Here is a 20,118-nt window from a genome sequence, read left to right as displayed (position 1 = left end):
CAGTTTGATGAAGTTTTTCAGCAACGAAATTGAACACATTTTTTTTCCCTATAGCTATTTTTGTCTTCAGAATATAAACCACCAAAATCCAAAGATGGTAGCAATGATCAGCCTGAAAGATGTACTCCCTTATACAGCTGTGACATAAATGTTGACCACCAGAAGTCTGAAAAGGAGTTGATGACTGAGCCGATGGGGTGTTGGGGAAATTGTGGAAATAAACATGGCTGGCCACAAGCACGCCCTTGGGGGGGGCATACATGTGCAGCACATGTACATGTTCCCTTTCAATAAAAAGCCCTTCGTGTGGCATATCTTGTTCAAAAGAAAATTAACACTATGTATGTGTTCCCAAATAGACACAATGTAACACTAATAGGAAGTCCATTGCTACATTGTAACCCAATAGGTAATATTTGTATTACAAAGTGTCAGAAATGGAGTTTGATGAATGGTGTAAAATTAAAATTGTGAACAGTTGGTGTTGCATATAAAATGGCACAGTTCACTTTGAAAGGTATTGAGAAATGAGAGAATTTTTAGCAAGAAACAGATAAAGGTGCATTTTTTGCTGAGAATATCGGAGTCTACTTTAAAGTGATACAACAGAAATGTAATCTGATATTAGATCTTTTTGAAAACTGACTAGTTGTGTGATTGCCCAATGTAAGATTTCCATAAGTTGCTTGGAAAAAGAGTGCCTATTCAGATTAGTTTATGAAAAGCAGCACAGACTTTCATTTAAAGGAAATTTACTGTGGCAAAGCAGCACATTACGTTGTAACGATTAACAAAACTGACATGACTGGATTTTAATTTTAAGTATAGCTTCTACTGCTTCCTGAAATCTAGAGGAAGTATGCATAACTGCGTACTTTCCTGTCTGAACAACTGAAAAAGGACAAGGAAATAAGCAACAATTGACCAGTAAGCAGTATTTCACAACTGTCATTGAATCAAAGTCTGAAATATGAAGTAAATAAAAATAACCATCCTGTTCGCTCTAATAAACAATTTGGCACTGGCAATAATCTTCGGGTTAAAACTGATCCATATTCGGAGTTCAATTATTTGTTATTATAATGAGGGTGACACATTACTCGGTGCGAAGAAGCACTTCGGGCCAGGACCTGGCCGTGGCTTTTTTTGCGGTTGGCCGTGCACGCATTACTGACCGCGCCGCTAAAACCAAATCTCACCATGACACAAAAACGGGGTAGGCCAAAATGTCAACTAAATGCTCAGCGAAATACAAGATCTCCTCCTTACCTGCGAGCGCTAACGCCATATTGTACATTCAGAACAAATGTCTTCTTCCGAACTCCGACGAAAATTTAAGGTCTTCCTGGAATCCGCAGTCAGGTTTTTTTCCTTCTTGATTATCTTCCTCGCCCGCGAAAAGAACTAGATCCCCCGTCGAAGAATCCCTCTCTATGTTGGTCACTCGTCCAGCGGATCATTCGTTAGCTCTGAACCTTTCAACTCCCCTCTGGCCGTGGCCGGAGTGGCTTTAGTTCAAGGCCGAATGGCGATGGGTAGTAGTGAGTGTTTTACGGCTTGACCACCGCGTGTGTGTAGCTGGTCAGGATGCACCGAGCGGGTGGTCGGCTCTCCGCAGAGCGGCGCTCTTGCCTTCGGCCGATGCCGGTGGGGCGAGTCTCTGGCGATATCCCTCACTGCGGGGCTGGAACGATGGATATAACCGCTGCTTTTCTTCCTCTCTTCCGATGACCACACCAATCTACCTCAGTGTCCAAGGAACCACATTATTGTGTTGATTTAAATGATGGCTGCAGATCCAGGCAAAAGCAGTAGTTTTATTCACTTATCTGCTTACCACATGTACTTTTTCTCGTTCACATTCATTCGAACTGGCTTACAAGTTCATGTACGCACTGCATACATGTACGTACGTACATGTACATGCACACTGGACATACACATACGGATTAGCGCAGCATAGCAAGGCCATAACACTACATATTCAATCACCCAATAAGCAACTATGTATTAAAGGGGCAGTAAAATATATGATATAACGTGACAAAACTATTCTCAGTTTCAGTAATGCTTTTTATGATTTGTTAAATTTAGGTCAAGTGGTATGATCTGGCTATTTCAGCAGCTTGTTCACATTTCCCGGTAATTTTTTGGTATGCTACAAAATTACAGAATTACAGTTGTTTGTCGTAGATTTTCTATAACCCCTGAAATATTGGTATCATCCTAGTTTAAACTTTAACCCTTCACACCAACGTGGGACAAAATTACACTTCATTTGGGTAAACTGAATTAATACGATTACCTTTATTTTTGATATAAAACATCATACAGAAAAGCTAAAAGTAACTGCCGCTATTTCTATAGGTGTTAGAAAATTAAAGATTGTCATAGAAACAAAAAATACAATAAGTCATAAAAACCATGGTATTGGTAATTGGATTAGTTTCCCCCAGAAATAATGGACTTACTCAACATCGTAAAACAGGGCTGACCAACCTAATGACCTGTCTGAATGTGTCATGTGTCAAAGAAAGAGCCTTCAAGAGTGATGGGATTTGAAATGTAAATTGTGCTAAAAGTCAAAGTCTTTCTTTTTTCTCCTTCCGTGTTTCATCTTAGGGTCGATTATCTTCTTCCAATTTCACTCACCCTGTCACCGCAAAACGTCATGAACCACACCCCTGCATTACACGGAATAGTCTGGTCCATTTTAGTCAAGGTTGCAACGTTGATATTTCTCTATGGGACAACACAAACAACGGGTTGGAGGTTGATGTTTTCCAAGGACGAGTTGGCCCGTGGCTCTTTGAAAATCTCCACGAATTTCGGTGAGTTTTCTGGATTTTTTTGCTCTTGTTACTCACCTGTTGTCGTTAAGAAAGCAATGCAGTGCACGTTTTTAACCCATTCTCCTGTGTTTTTATTGCTGTTATAAATTGTCGTGACAATTTCGCATAAATATTGGTTCCGTGTCACTCTGAGTGTCAGAAACCAATTGTGTTCGCGGGCGGACGGCCGGCTCAGGGCTCGGTTTGAGCATACGTCCGTATCACTATTAATTTATTATTGTCCGGAGACAAGTGCCATGTAGGCCCACCAGTACCAGTGGTCGGGGAATGTCACGCTATTAGGTGACGAATTGCAGTTACAGTTTATGTTTCTGGCGTTTCCGAGGTTTAATGTAGACATGTTTTACGAAATTGACGCACGTTTACCCGACTTAAACAATAACGAGGGAGATTAAAGAATCGGATGACACTTTCATTAACTTTTCTCGGCCTTCCAGCTGAGCCTCAGCACGGCAGCGGTCGTGGCGGTGTCATTGACATTGTGGAGGATTACTTCAAATTTAGACCTGGCAGATTTAACATTTAGGACCCTCCCCAGTTATAAAATGTGAGATTATTTAATGGAGGATTGTGTATTGGGGACCCAGATACAAGGGAGACCTATTTTAATGTTTAGATTTACCTTGGAAGATGACTATGAACATTATCACGATCACAAACTGTAGGGTTGATGTTGTGGAGAGAGTAGGGTTTTGAGTTTTGAGGGAAATTATGAGGGAAACTGTGAGTGTTTTAACTCGTGCACATGGTGGAGTCAAATTTGCGTGGCTGGTTTATCTGTGTGAAAGTCACATTTTCTCACAATTTACAATTTGAAATTGCCCAAAAAAAAATGGTGTCAGGGCAATAAAGAGAGCATTGCCTGTTTGGGGGAGGAACAAACCAGATTTGCAAGATACATAACGAAAAACTGGGGGTCTCTAAATAAATACACAATTGTATGACAGCCCCTCTAAAATCCTCACATGTTTCTGCAATTGCAAAAATTTTTAAGTTATCTGCGCAGTGTAATTTTTTAATGTAGTCTTTGGAAATGCACACTTGTGACCATCTCAACCTCATTTTTCCTTTTTAATTTTTTTTAAATTTTTACTGCATTTTATTTAAAACCTTTTTTATTTTATTAATGAAGTCACTTTTGCATATTTATGAGCCAAACTGCCAACGTATGATGTCATTTCAGGAAAACCTCAATGTGCCAGCTAGTTCAACACTACATTTTGCCTGAATTTGGTGGGGGGGTTAGCTGTCTTAAATTTTCTTTACTCTAGTTAATGATTTGTAACCCAAGTACTGGCATGTAGTGGTACACTACCAGTGAGCAATTTTTTTTGCAGATGTGTTCAGTGAGCAAATTTTGAGTTCTCAGTTTAAAGTTGGACAGTTTGAAGTTGGGCAGTGTGAAGTTGGATCATCAATGACATCTTAGCAACAGTCATTCATCAGGAATAGAACACTTTGAATATTGCACATTTCACTAAGACAGAACCACAAAAGGCTTGTGAAGCCTACTCATTTATATTCCTTTTTATATTACAGACCCATGTGTACTGTCTGGTGTCATGTACCCTTAAACTTAAGCCATGCCACAAGCTACCGCTATTGAACTTGTGAAAGGACTTCCATGGTGTACATGGAATGCTTTATGCACTATTGGGTTTTGTACTCTTGTGATAAAAAAAAGAGAGGAAATTTCAGTTGAATGGAAGTCAAATTTGTCAATAGTCAATACATTGATGAAAATCATACAATCTTATATATTTTGTGTGTCAGTGGGTTCTGGCCGTTAATTTCTCATTTCTGTGTGTCAATATTCAACCACTGTTTTCTTAAAGATCCCAGTGTACATTGACACTGGCTGTTCATTTTCCATTAATTTTTGGTTTTTTTTTTAGATTAACAGACTGTATCAGTCAATGCTTGGGCACTTCCTTGCCAGCTTACTGTGTCATTATCACTTTGTGTTTGAGGAAGATTCTGCTAGGATCTGAATGTCAGGCCCTTGATTAAACTTTGTTGATTTAATTCTTTTCTCTTTTTTGGTTCTTGGAATTCGCAAGATTTTTTGTTTTATCTTTTACTTGTTTGTAACAGAACTTAAAGCTGTCAGCAGTAATTAGGGTGAAAGCATCTTAAGACTAAAATGTATGTCATAAAAGAAGCGTCAAGTAAATCCACCATCTTAGAAAAGTCTTCTATCTTTATGAAAATGCCTATCACCATTTCCCCAAAACCCTGGAGATAAGTTTTTTTCTTTACCCAGCCCTGAGGACCAAAAGCACCTGAAGGTCCCCATAATCAAGTCAAAATTTTCCTGGCATAAAATATCTTCCCCCCGTGGCTTACCATCAAGCACACTGGGTGGATATTGGCCAAACAGCAAAAACCTGCACAGGTACATGTATATAACTTTGTAAGGCAGCACTGTTGAGGGCACACACACTTACTGACTTGCCAGGGTGTGTCCAGTCTTTGCTTTCAGAACAGGGACCAACCAGTACCGGTACATTTGTACATGAATGAAATGTCAGCTAGGCTTGCCAAATGTTCACAGTGAACTATGCAGGGGAGATTGGTAGTGAAGTACATTAGCACAAAGCTTGAGTCATATAACAACATTAGCTGTTGAAACACCACCATTCTCCACTCATGATTGTGTGACACAGGCAAAAGATAACCTCATGTACAGTTCTCGGGTTTGGAAGTGTATCGCTCGCTGACGTTGACAAATAACACTGCCAGTAAGTGCAGCAGTGAAACCCGAAGATCAAACCTGGCTAAAGCTTAATATCAAACTCTTGTTAATGCCTGGCGATGCTGCGAAATGCTTACCACTTTGGTGGGCATTGGTACTAGTGGATAATGATACTAAGAGCCTCAAAATTATGTGCATTTACAGGTGTATGCTTACACCACCTCCATGCTTACACTAATGTGGAAGGTATGTTTGTATACATGTACCCCTATGTGCCTCTCTCCACCCAGGAGTTAATGGGTACCTGTGAGGGCAGACAAGGTTATGTTTAAACATTTACGCTGAAATGGCAGCACTGGGCTAGTATATTCCCTAGGGAGCTGAGATGGTTTCAGGAATGTTCAGATGATGTGAGCCCAGTTTGCAGGGATAATGGTAATTTGCACCTCTGAATGGTACATGTACTTTCCAGATGCTGTGCGCATTATAAATGCTGTGATTATTATTATTATATTTATTTTTACTTGTACATGGAGATCACCTTCCACTCTTCTCATGTTGAGTTAAAAAGTACATTGAAATGATCCATAGAGTCGCTGGATTTTTTATAAGAAACTGCTACATTCACTTGTGTACAATGGAGGCGGAACAGGGGGGCGTGGGGGGGTCATTCCTCTCCCCCACTTTTCAAAATGTCGTTATATTGCTCCTCCCCCCACTTTGTAGGCCTGCCAGCCATTGGAAGTATTTTGCAACTTCATAATTGCATTCTTGCCACCCCCCCCACATTTAAACCAGTGCTTGCCTATTAAGATCCAATTTCCACTGTAAGAAACTCCAGCTGTGATATACATGTACATTGTAAATACATATAGCACTAGCAAAATACAAAAGTAATCAAAAGTTCGATTTGTGGCAATGGCACCGACTGTAATTGGATAGTGCTTTGGCTGATGTTTTTCCAGTACACTTTACAATGTGTACAGGTCTTGTTGCTACAAGTAGGGTTCTCATTACAGCTCAATGTACATGTGGATACATGTAGTAATGTACTACCAGTAGGGCCCGGTTGTATTTGGCGGGCTGCCCAGAGGAAATATGATGTGAATAAGGAATGTATAGAACATCCCTTTTCAGTTCAGTTCATTTCCAGTGCCAACCTTTTTGACCACATCTACAATGTCCTTGCTCATTTTCCAGACACACGAGGGAGCTGTTGCAGTGACATAACTTGAGGCTCACACATTGTAGTTCTCAACTTTTCTGTAAAAATTTCTGCACAAATTTATTTTCAAGCATTTGTCAGCAAGATTTTGCTCAAGGGCTGACAGTTCCAATCAATTTCAAGAAACTCACATCAAAATCGAGAATCTGCCACCGCAAAAACCGAAACCTGAAATCTCGGTAACTTCAGATCTGTGCTGTAACAGCCATAATTTTTGTTGGCCTGTGCCCAAATTACCTGGCTATGGCGTGAGATTGCACAGGAGGGTATCGGTGTGGCTGCAGCCACCTGCCATAGAGCTGTGGGTAATGTCAAGCCACAGCCGCCTGAGTGAAGTAATGAAGCAATTGCCTCAGATGACATCACCGTTTTGCTCCGAAATATTGAAACTGTTATTAGCATAACACAACCACAACAAATTACAATGTATTTCAATAACTATGTTGGATACTAATGATATTGAACGAACAAACGAATATCTATGTTATGTCCAGAGCTGTCCCTTAAATTAAAAGCAGTATCACAAAGAGTGCAAATGAAGATAAAAATGGTGGATAAAGATTTATTCATACATTCCAAGCATCCCAAATCAACCTAAACTGTACTAATACGTGTGCCCATTAAATGGGACATTGATTTGAAAATGTAGCACTGTATGTAGAGCAGGGATGTATCATACTAAATGCGCTTTGAGATGCCGTATCCACCCTGAGCTGAAGTGCACCCTCACCGGTACCAAGTTTCCCGCTTGGGTTCTTCAACACGCTCGGCGTGCATGCGAGGACCGTACATTCCTAAGTAAACTCAATGCGCGCTTGCTCAGTATGCCTGGGTCAAGCTCCCACAAACTTGCATGCCTGTGCGGTGACTTCGTACCAAAGGAGCATCAATTTCGTTTAAAAGCATGACACCCTGTTTTGTTCTTGCTTGGAGTGGATTGCTGATAAAATGTGCTCAATGTGTGCCGTCTGGCTACTGGTATCATTACAAATTCATGCTTCAAGAGATGTTCCTGGGTGTTACAAATTGTTCTTGTCATTTGATAGGGTTTTAATGAATGCATTTCTTTAAATTAGCAGCATGAGCATCACGGTGCTTACATACATGTTTTGTCTTAAGTTAAAGAGGCACTGGTGCTGTGCATTTACTTTTATGGCCTCTTACCTACATGTACAGTAGCTGTTATGATTTAAGCACTGCTCGCATTGCATACCGGTGTGGCGGTCTCAGCTGTCTCCCAGTCTCAGTGGTCCCCCTTACCAAATATGGTAAAAACACGTCATGTCATCTCTGCGCGCAACAATGGGAAATTCATCCGTTAAGTGGTGTGCTGAGCAGTGCAGTCCATGCATGCTTCACGTTGTACGTGACGTATTTTCTTCATAGGTCTACACCAAAGATAGTAGCACTGCACATAGTACTGTGCGAGTTAGTCATGCGGACATCTTAGCACGGAAGACCAACAAGACCATGCTTGCGTCGTGCTGAAATGTCCAGCTACTTCAGGCGGGACCGCTGAGACCAGGAGACAGCTGAGACCGCCACACCGGTTTGGCCAGATTGAGCCAGCACAGATTGACATGTATAGTACATGTACATCTGCTTCCTAAAAATCAAAGCAAAGTTCTGATAACACACCATCAATTCTGTAATTAATATTGATCCACTTGAATTTGTCTAAGTGTAAGCTGCACAGAATTGAACTTGCTTGTTAAATGGTCCAAGGAATGAATTGTTCTCACACCCACTTTCTGTGCATCTTTATGCTTTCTTCATCCTTGTCTTCATATGAAAACTGAGTGATACCATTTTGGGTTAGGTGTATGAAGAAAAGTGTGCTATTTCAAATGTGTGAAATTGTCCACACTTTTCTGGGTAACTGATTGCACTGTTGCTTTGATGGCAGTCAGGCATGACAGTGTTCAGTTTCTATGCTATTTCAGTTCAAATGGCAAACTCAAAATGTGCAAATTAAAATATTTCTATAAAAGGATTTCTTGTTTCTTGTACTTACTCTGTGGTCAGTCACCAAAAAAAGAAGATTTAGGTCAGCAAAACACCAAAACTCCTGCGCTTTTTGCACCCAAATCAGTACAACATTGGGGTTTCCTCCCTGGGACGGCATCTTAGGCTTTTTTGCTCATGAATATGAAGATTTGTATTAGCATGAAACAAAGATGGCGTCAAAATACATTCTAAAGTAAACAGAAAAAAAATGAGATTGAAAATACTAGTAATTTTAACTGAAACACATTCTTGATTCTCAAGTGTTGTAGAAAAAATACATGTACATGTACTGTATGTGTGTAATTGCATGGCATGGGGCACCGATGGCTTGACTGTCAAAAGCAACCAGTCGTGAATAAGCCTTTTGCCAGTTAACTTTGACCCAAATCTGGTACACTGAGTTCTTTAAATTCACGTGAACGTAACAACTTGAATTATCCTTACTAAAACCGCTGTTGCTATACCTCGTGATTCGGGGCAAGCTTTTGCTTGGTTACATAAGAGACGCCTTGCAACAATACACTTTTCTCAATGGTTAAGAAGGGCACAAAGGAACCAGTCTATTCCAGAGATGGTGGTCGCTATGCGAAAGCTTGCCTCGAATCACGAGGTATAGCAACAGTGTCTTTAGTCTGGGGAATTCAAATTGTTATGTTTATGTGCAATCAGATAACTCAGTGCACCAGATTTTATTCAAATTTAACTCGCAAATGGCTTATTGGTTGGTACCCAGCATATACAATGTACAAGTCACTATAGTATTTTCTGTTCACGAATAGTATATCACAGATGATAAAAAATTGTAATTGTGTAGTGTACTGGGCGTACATGTACATATGTACACAGACCCACACAGCTGTTTGTGCAATTTTATTTGCGTATTGCGCGAGCAGATATTTAACAGTAGTTCAGATAGGTCGCCATTCTGGAGAAGAAAGCCCAGCTGTGAAGGAGAGAAAAATGGGCCAAAAACGGGCAGGCTACATCTGGTTGCCCCATAGAGGAGCAGTTGTTTACCAACCTCCAATCTTCCGGAAATAAGCCGCCCCATTAAAGTGAGAGACTGTATTTTGGCTGTGCAATGCAAGCTTTCTCAGATGAGCCTGAACTAACCATTCAGGTGTGCCAGCTGCAGTTTGTTTATCCGACCAGCGACTTGTGTTTGCAATTAAATGTTCATTCTCTCTTCTGAGCCTGATCTGTTTGATAACACCCTTCTGGGTTTTATTGGTATTAACAAAGAAATGATGTTACTTTTCGTGGTGGCCATTATGAGAAAACAACACACTTTAATTGAAGAAGCCTCTGTTGCTAACATTTTTAATTGTGGCTTGGAAAATACATTTCCAACAAACATGATGAAAAGTGCCCCCCCCAAAAAAATAAGCCTCATAATTCAATGCTTATTTTATGAAAGATCTTTTAGAGTTCTGAATTGAACGCTGATTCTGCCAAATTCCAAATTCCATTTAACCAGTCGGATGTGCGGGTACCCCCACTTTGACTGCCTCCTCTATCAGAAGAGCAAATAGCTCACCAAGCTAAACTGCGATACCTGTCACTTCCTGATGGGGGGAGGGGAGGAAAAGAGGGGGCGCTATTCAAGGTTGCCCCAAAGCCAGCTGCTCGTTAATGTGTCACTTGGCAGTCAATTTTGATCACACTGCCCCTCCTTCCACCGTTCGGCACTCATTGCACGTTCCTGCCCCATCAACCCAGACCCTTTAACCTTAGCAGTGCCCCTTGAAGTTAACTGTTTTGAAGTGCCATCAAATGATGTCTGCAAGTGACAATATTGTTTGCATAACACTTGATCGGGGCACCTGTATGAAAGCAAATGGGGCTAACACTTGTTCATGAGTTTAAAGGTTCAGGTGCCTGTGTGTTCAATCAAGTATTGGCGCATTCTCAGTGGAGATGACGGTCCAGCAACATGCATTTCTGTGGTGGTCAGTAGACGACATTGTTGCCATGGTTGCCCAGTTTGGTAATTTGGCAAGGATTCAAATAGTTTTCACCCGGGCTTCAATTACAGGTACCCTGGTATTTAGGTTTACATTCCTATGTGTTGTGCCCTGAAAAGCTGAAATGCCTCTCTGGCTTTTGTGTGTGAAATTCACAGCTTGTGATGAATTCTGTTGATGAACTACCGTAGTTATACCATATCTGCGGAAAATACCAGGCATGGTACTTTAAAAAGTGAGATTGCACAAACTTGTGCCAACAGTCCCAGATTACGTGTATTTTGACTATGTCAAGATTGTTTGTACCCATGTACTCGTAACTTTGCCCCAGGTTAACGGATTTACCTCCTGGATCTCAGTGTTGTTTGAAAACTGGAATTTCACACAGCAGATATTCTCATGCTGTGTCCTGCCGCCTCTGTAATGTTTTGTGATACTCGCCTAGTTGCCTGTGTTGAAGTGGGGGTTCCACTTGGTATCCCCAGTCCCCCACTCAATTTGGTATGTGGAAAGCTTGGACATTTTGTCCTCCCTTTGAACTCCTGCAAGGTCTTGCTTTACACTCACCCACCTCCTACAGGTGAACTTTTTCTCCCCTTGTTACTCCCCTCCCCACAAAAAGGGGAGGGGGGGACACTACCCTCTTCTATTGTATTCCCAGAATCTGTTTCCTGAAGTGACAATTGAAGGTAGTTATCCTGTGCATGTGCATGTAATTGTCAATTTATGAACAACTTGGCATTAGCGCCGGGTTGATAAACACGGCTGGCCTAGACAATGACATGACATTGGCCCGCCGCCGCTAATATGAACGCCTTCCTCTTCTGCCTTTTTTCACAGGAAATAAGAATTTCCTCCGACCCTGAAATCTGAGGGGGAGAGAAAACTGTCTACAGCTGCGCACCCAGATCCCCTCCCCCCCCTCGCTGGCTGGAGTGGACAACTTTTGCCTGGTCAGGCATCATTCCTGTCACAATTACCGGTATTTTGGAAGGGGGCAAAGGAGAGAAGGAAAAATCCCAAGGAATCAGAGGGACAGAGGAGGAGGGCCCAAGAGGCGTGAGGGAGAAACGGTCACCGATTTGAACCAGGTGGCGGTGTTCCACATCTCCGCTCCCAAAAGAAATAAAAGTACTTCTTCCCCCCCCCATTGCAAACCCACACTAGCAAAGTCTGAGCAGGGAAGCTGTCAGGACGGAGGTTGGACGAAGATTGATTCTTGCAGAGATTGATGTTGACTTGCCCAGAATGACGAGACAGAATTTGTTCAGTCTACCTGCCCACCCCACTTGTGACAGGGGACAGGTCGGAAACTGATGCGTGGGCCGTGTCCCCTCTGAACACAGGCGCTTCTCCCATCCCCCAGCTCCCCCCCCCCTCGTAATTTCCTCAACTTGGCATCCAGGTGTCGCGATTGAGTCATCTGTGGTTTGTGCAGAATTAACGCTAATTTTTCCCGGGAGATTCATGGGAAAAACTTGAGACAAAATTTCCGACGCCGAGCTATTTTTTTCCTGGCCAGCAATGTCAATGTTAGGGCCCACATGACAGTCGTGAAAACACGTACGTGTACAGGGCTAAGTTTTTGTCCGTCTGCGGGGAGCACCGTGGCACTGCATACCACCTTTGTGAAAAGAGGAAAACACCTGTACATTGTGGGTACCATTGCATAAAATGACGATGCATACATTAGTCACTGCTGTCAGTTGTGTAAATGCATCTCAACCAATCAGAAGTAAGGAAATCAAAGGCATCAACAGCACACAGTCTATTAATTTTTGGCACTGTATGGTACATACCGCACCTAAATGATTTGCACCAATCAGAACAAAGTCATCTTTGATTACAGAGTTTCCCAGTGGCCATTGTACCGCCCACTTTTTTACATTCTGTCCAATCAGAGTGTCCCTTCTTGTATTACTACTCTCGCTGACAAAGTATAAGATTAGAGAGGGGACCCGTGCTTGCAGCCCTGGGTCAGTGGAATGACTGAACCGCAAGTCAACGATTTGAAAGTGCAGTTCTTGATTCAGAGAACCTTGCACCAGATTTCCTGGCAAGGCCCACCTGGGATGCACCATCACCTGAGTTAATTAACTCCTGCTAGATTATATCCCCCCCCCTTCCCTTCATTTTTCAAATTGAAGTTTCGGCCCACTGCAAAAGTGCACCCAAGTTGCCATGGAGACGGCACAGCAGACGTTCATATTCCCGCTCAGCGTGGTTGAGAATTCTGAAGATTGCGCGCACAGTGCCAAAACAGACCACGACCTGTCGCCGTTCAAGCTGGAGGGCACAGAAGAATCCCCTGTGATGCACAGTCAAGGTAAGATGTTGTAATAAAGAGGGGTGGAGGAGGTGTTGCAAACCGTGGTTTAAATCAAACTCCTTTATTCTCAGATTTGTTCCTCAGTTGCCAGTATGTGTATTGTCATTGCCACCTTCCCTCATTTTGAGTACCCACCCCCCAACTTGCAGTGGCATTTGAGTAATAACAAGTACCTGTAGTGCAACGCCTTCGGGAAATCAATTTCGTTAGGAAGCATTGAATGGATGTGGCCCAGCATTGGTTTGCCATGGGGTTGGCCATGTAATTTGTGCTAAGACAGAAGTGTCGTCAATCAAACTCTTGAATTCTTGTCTATGTACGGTGGCTTGTAGCTAGGGTGAAACCGTCAGTAGCAAGGATCGGGGCGCTGTTGAGCAGTAAGGCTGGTCATTTAGGCATAATGGTGAATCAAGCTATAGACCAACCAATTGAGAAAAATCAGATTTGATGTTAATGTGCATTTAGAAACTTGACATTCCTTATTGCTTGCTATTGAATTCAGTCAGTGACTCCAGGACATCTGTTCAACCACACTTTGTGCTTCACAAGTGCTCCATTCATACGTTAATCCTTGCTTTTGACTTGACCAATAAAAATATTTGGTATTTCTCAAGGGGGGGGTTGCATTCCTGTGTCCGTGAGCACTATGAGAGAGTAGCAGAGAGTTAGCTGGTAAACCTTGGAACTGCGTGGGGGGCTTCTCCAGGGCAAAGACTTTATCCGACCTCGCTTCAGATATCTGAGTTAACTGGAAAGTAAAAATACACGTGAACTTGAACTGAGAGATCCGGGTGTGGGTTGCATATTACTTCCTGTTAGTTACTTGAGAGGAGGATACTTGTGCCAAATATTTTCTGTGGCAGGAAAATTGTGCTCATTTGACTTGTGGCACGTACTGGCAGAGTGTCGGGATTTCCAGTATGAATTCAACAGTTCCGAAGTTGGCCCACTGCTATCGCTGGTCACAGCCTCGATCATCTAGATGGTGGGTGGTTCCGTGAACATTAAAGTCATGAGACTGGGCCCCGAGACCTGAAATGTTCATTTGGTTGTCAGTCGTAGTTGTTGAAAACTATTTAGGTGGCAGGGTCAGTCTAGAGGTCCTGAGCCGGGCTGCTGTTATTTGCAGGGTTCCCACAGGCGTGGAAAATCCTGGGGAAGAAGTTGTCATGGAAAGTCCCGGAAAGGTTATGGAGAAATTGGGGCAAAATCAGAAGGTCGTGGAGTCCTGTTGTCAGAGGAAAAAGTCGTGGAAAAATCACGGAAATCACAATTGTGTTGATGTGATAGGAGAATAATGATAAATTTACAGGCTGTCCTCATCAGTCTGTCATAATGACTGTGACAGTCTCCCACTTTGCAGTATAACCAATTAACCAGCCTATACTCTCTGTAAAATGGCGTTAATGATCATGGAAATGGTCATATTTTCATCCAGGAAAGTCCGAAGAAAAGTCATGGAATTGGGTTTTCACATTTCTGTGAAAAGCCAGAGTAGTTACTGACTTCAGCTCTTGCCCACAGACCTGCTGTTAATGTGGGCTAGAACTGAGCTTTTCCGACGCAATATGAGTCAAGTTCATTTTTCCAAGGTTGCACTTTTTGTGAGAATCTCCTCTACAATTTCTTTTGTATTTTATCAAATCAAATTTCAGAAAATGTTCCGACCATAAAGTTATTGATATGTGGGCACACATTGCATAAAGGCTGCCAAGCTTTGTACGTGTACATTAAATACTATGAACACTGGTACAGGCACATGTATGGAAGTGAAATGTATTTTCTGGGCAGAGAAATTGAGCAGAGATTTGATCCAACCTTGCCTTTGCCAATTTCAACCTTTTCTCTCATTTCTCAGTCCCAACTCGAAGACAATTTCCCCACCATGCAGCTACACATGTACATGTACACATTGAGTGAATTTGTCATAGAGCTGTATATAAAAACTAGAGCGTTGACTTATTCTCTGTGCGGAGAAAATTTGACGCCATCCTGGGCACAGACATTTTGAATCCATGTGTGTGCTTGTAGAACATTCAAAATCAGATAGAATGGATATATCAAATTATGTATTCTAAATGCAGCCCTCAAGTACAACATACACGAATGTCAGCACACCTTTTGAATAAGGCGCACACGTACAGAGCAATGGCACGTGTTTATTGACATCCATAGCTGATTAGTTGAAACCGAATGTTTCCCTAACATTTGAGCATGGTCGTCCGATTTGGGAGGTATGCATGTCTTTCAGTGGCTGTCCTTTGATGAATAAGTTCAGCTAAAATGAAAAGTTGTTCCCTTAATTCAGTCAGTGTTAAGTGAGTTGACGGCTCCGATTAAAAAACGTCACAGCCAAATTCCTGTGCAGCGTTTGTGTTTTTGGGCGCAGAGCAAAATGAAACGCTCATTTACTGATTATACTTTCAGGTTGTTTGCGTATTGGCTTTGTTGGCGTTTAGAAATACAGACGCAGATATGCCAATAGCTGCACAAAGCCGTACACAATTTCAAGTTTTCCCATTGGTTTGTGCACAAACATGGATGCACCCAGCAGGCATCACTTTGTATGTGAGTCAGCACTCTAGTTTTTATATATAGCTCTGTGGAATTTGTAGATGACAAGACGGCTATTGGTGGAGAGCAAAACTGTTCCATTACTTATTGGTACTGTAGAATTGTGCATGTAATGAGCTTGGGTTTATAAGCATACATGTGCCTGGTCCAACAATACTATAATATTCAAAAGTCATTGAGAATCTACCGGTACTAGTACATGTAACATGTAGGTAACTGTGCCAACATTACACAGTATACTGCAGTTGCTGCCATGCTCAGTACATGATGGAATTGGAACCAGCACATGTCACTTTTCCCCTATGGACACCGTGAAGTAGTGCACGCTGACCCGATCAGGTCAGGGCCCTTTTGTATTTATCATTGAATGTACTGGTAGCTAGCAGATTGCACACTGCAACATCATCCCTGGGTTGGCTTTTCATTGCACTATGGATTAGGCATACCAGGGAAATCAATGACCAGTTTGTGCTGTGAGTGGACTTGCCAATCTGTTGGTCAAGGCATTGTCAGACAAGGGGCCAGCTTAGTTGTAATCCCTTAATGGGATTCTGTCAACCTGCCAACCCATTGTGCATGGGTCCAGGTTTATATATGTACATGTTCTACGTGTATACTACTCAAAAAAGTTCAAGACCACTTTTTCTTGACTTGTATTTTTTTCCAAGCAGTGAGTGGGGTCTAGTTCTTTCATTTTTTGTTTGTTTAGATGATGTTCTCATTGGAATAAAAACATTGAAAACTGTTTCAAAATGTCAAATGCACATTTTCAGCAGTAAAATATCTCACAAAAAAGGATACACAGAATAAAAAGTGGTCCTTAACTTTTGTGAGTAGTGTCTATCCTCTGCCCATGCAAAGGATATGACTTTCAGTGATTGCTACCACAGTTTGAAAACTGGTGCACATATGGACCAACAGTGCAGAGGTCTGTCTCAAGACTCCTAGTACCGTACCTGTGCGTACACAAGTTTGTGAAAGTTGAGATGATCTCGGACGTACTTCAGTGTTTCCAGTAGCATTGTTTGTGTAAACTTCAATAATGTTTTATCAGTCCCAATTGAGTTTATACTTAAGAACTTGAAGTGCTGGAGTACAAGTATTTAAGTTATTCAGATCTGAAATCCCCTCAAGTTTGAAATTGGTCTTACATAAATGCAAGTTTGGCCCCGTTGGTACCCCCGACCTCTTGTTTCTTCCTGTGTTACAGTACGGAATGTCGTACCTGGCGTACACACTCTCAATGGCAAACATGGTAGGGTGCACTCTATACGCTAAAACGTTTATTTTGAGTTGACATTGGGCCTTTTGTGAATAGCTTAAATACTTATACTCCAGCACTTCAAGTTCTTAAATATGAAGTAAATTGGGACTGATAAAGTATTATTGAAAAGGAGGGGAGTGGGGCATAGAATTACTAGCAGCAGGTTTAGGGCCCACTTAAGAGGGCCTTTTTATTTTTGTCAGATTAGGTCTTGTGCATTTCTGGGCATCTAAGAAGTAGATTATTTTATAAAAAAATTGAAAAGCAATTTTTTTACACATTTAAAGAAATTTTTTTAAAATCAAGATAGTAATAATAATAATAATTTGGAATTCATAGCTTGTCCCTTTCACTGAAGCGATTAAAGGTGCATTACAAAAAAAAAAATGGTGTAAAACCAAGGAGATTTATGCGATAAAAATGAAAAGAACTGAAAGGAGACACTCTTTGATAGAAAGTCAGGCCACCTTGCCAGTGCCCAAACTGCAGTATGGGGTTACATCTGTCCCATCAGTGGGGTAACGAATGACTTAGGCCCAAACCCTGTCCACATGGGTAATGTCTCCATCTTTTCCGGGGACAGATGCTGCTAATCCTACCTACCTAATTTTCCATTCTTAACTACCTGACACTGTGACCCTAGAAATATATAGAAAAAGGAAGCTCAGAACACACTTATACATTTACAAATGCTGATCTAACAAGAAAAGTAAAGATATTATTGCATCAGATGAGATATTCCTGCATGTAAATCAGTCCTTTCGTTTTAAGGCGTACGATTGCACTCCCACGCCATCGCACGCCTAAAAGCTTCCCGAGAAGTGCGAATAATTGCAGGCCTGAAACCATCCGTACCGCACTCCTCGGCATGAGTTTACTTTTATGCTTAGCCATTTGTGAAAAAAGAGAAACGAAATGAATCAAACATTAGGCCTACTCAACAGGAATAACAGAATCATTTTTGATTGGCCCGGCGAAACAGTTTTGCACAACGGTTCTGTCAGTTTGCAATCGTTCAGCACACACACATCACACAGCGCTGCAATCAAGCGCTGCTGCATGCATACAGCTACATACACCAGACTGTACATGGCTTTACATGCTTGTAGCACATGTCACACACATTGGAAGCGCAAGGGGACGTTTGATTAAAATCCAAAATCCATTGACAAATTGATAATTCTCAATATGTTACCATCCACAGTGTATAAATATAATAGCCACCATTAAAGTAACAGCCAGTACACTTTTGATTCAATGGTCTGTGTGCCCAAATACAAATGAACACTTCTCCAGACATAATTTGAACTTGTGAAAAAGCTTACAAAATATCCATGCCTGTATAATTGGGATACCCAATATATGAATTACACAGGTGACAAACCTTACAAGGACTCTAATGAAACTGTCACAGATTTGGTTGGAACTGGACGAAGTACAAGCCCCTCATACGAGCTCTTGAATTGAATGTTATTAGAAGTATACTCGTTTGTTCAGTTTGGAACTCAAAATCACACGCCTAGAAAAATTACCCACCTGGGAATATCCAGGAGTATTTTTTTCACAATTTCGAAATCACAAGGACTGATGTAAATGCAGCACCCAAAATGTTGAATTTGGCGGCCAGATTTGTCAAGCTCGGTGGCTGCTTTTTTAACTTGGTGCAGAACTTGGTGGGCTGCCAGCACCAGGCAACTTCTATCCACTTTGAGCAGAAGCACTGCATCATCAGTTGAAAAGAGCCATGTTGGGCGGGAGTGTTCATTTGGCCGGTATGATATAGTGACTTGTGCATTTCATAGTCATTTGTGAACCAGCAGAGTGCGGTTCTGACCAAAGGAGCCGCCGTTGCTAGGCAAATTGCGCCCTCTCTCTTGGTCCAGCTTGGGGCCTACAGGATGGAGGACTCTGCATGTCATGAACAGAGTACATGCAGTTTGAATGGCAAATTGAGCAAGGCACATACATGTACACCCCACTAACAACTGTTGACATTGGGCATTCATGTGCATTACTCCCTCACTTGCGCAGAGAGGAACTGGACACAGATTCAAGCTTTTGAGACGATAACTGCTGCATTGGAGCAGGCATCCTGGCAGTTAATTAACAGGTGCTCGCTATCACCGTTTTACAGTCCTACATACATGTCTGTCAGCTTGGGAAAGTAATCTGGAGGGAATCCATTTTGTGGGATTTTATCATTTGTTGGTTAGAGACATAGGACAATAGCCACCTGGACAAAGAATTGTAGTAGATCTGACCACTGCCTCAGGCAGTCCTTGTAAATGGCCTTTCCCAAGTGCCACTGATGATTCACTTTTGTGGTGGGTCAGCAAGCTTGGGCGATTTCGCTTCTTTTTGGTTTTTGTATTTGGAGTTGATTCTGATTTTCCTTAGGAATTTACAGCTCTTTTTAAGAATCAATACCAAATTTCTCTGGGAAAAAAACTAGAATGTGAATTATATTGATCTTTTTAAATTTAAAACGTTTCTGATGCCAAATTCTGCATTTTTTCGAGGTTGAAACATTCAGATTTAGCTACTTTTTTCACTTTCTCAGCAAAATTCAATTCACAGCACTATATAAGAAAAATCCCTGAAGCATGCAGTATTGATTTTTTTGTTGTTGCAAACCCAAACTTCCTGATGGAACCTGGGAATGAGGTTGAAAATGAGGAAGTTGCAGTGAGAAATATCTTACAAATACAGGCACTGTAGAAGTGCTGCTCACAAGTCAGTTTGATATAGAGGTGTTTATGTAAATGGTATTTTTGGAACTGGGTACCTGTTTTATGTGAATACCGGGTACCGGTGTACCTTAAAATATCAAGAACACTTAACAAATGGCATTGCTCGCAATCCCAGTGGACCATGTGCCCGAAACAGGGCTCTTTTTTGTACATAGGAAGCAGCACATTGTTCTAAACTTTGGAGAGTAATCTTATGCACCTTTTTATCAAATGAAATTGTTGCCTTTAATTAGTAACGAGTTCTGGTAGCTCCGTCAATCTCTGAGCTGGAGTTAAGACCCAGCAGGACAGGGTTTTGCAGCGGCATGATGATTTATGTTAAAGTTTACATACACCTCATGCTTGGACATTTCTTTACAGGTACCTGGAGCAGAGGCACCCCTTCATCGTTCAAAAAGAGTCATGTTCGATTTGTTGGTAGTGGTGTGACCGTAACACGTGCATTTTCTAGCTGTTCG

General features: G+C 41.7%; 2 protein-coding genes across 2 annotated transcripts in view; one reads left to right on the top strand and one right to left on the bottom strand.

Annotated features, from left to right (window-relative positions):
- The window catches only part of LOC110977984 (ecdysone-induced protein 78C-like), a 74,521-nt gene extending 72,562 nt beyond the window's left edge, over nucleotides 1-1,959 (bottom strand). Inside the window, exon 1 of the mRNA XM_022232573.2 lies at nucleotides 1,270-1,959. Coding sequence (XP_022088265.2) covers nucleotides 1,270-1,297 — 28 coding nt within the window. The 5' untranslated portion in view covers nucleotides 1,298-1,959. The remainder of the gene's footprint in view (nucleotides 1-1,269) is intronic.
- Nucleotides 1,960-2,556: 597 nt separating this feature from the next.
- Nucleotides 2,557-20,118, top strand: part of LOC110977979 (retinoic acid receptor beta-like) — a 67,342-nt gene continuing 49,780 nt past the window's right edge. The window contains exons 1-2 of the mRNA XM_022232556.2: nucleotides 2,557-2,831; nucleotides 11,584-13,069. Of these exons, the coding sequence (XP_022088248.1) occupies nucleotides 12,925-13,069 (145 nt within the window). The 5' untranslated portion in view covers nucleotides 2,557-2,831; nucleotides 11,584-12,924. The remainder of the gene's footprint in view (nucleotides 2,832-11,583; nucleotides 13,070-20,118) is intronic.

This window comes from Acanthaster planci, linkage group LG20 (genome assembly GCF_054643075.1).
Source record: "Acanthaster planci isolate LZ-2023a linkage group LG20, COTS_SCS, whole genome shotgun sequence".
Classification (NCBI taxonomy): Eukaryota; Metazoa; Echinodermata; class Asteroidea; order Valvatida; family Acanthasteridae; genus Acanthaster; species Acanthaster planci.
This window is presented reverse-complemented; position numbering and strand designations above follow the sequence as displayed.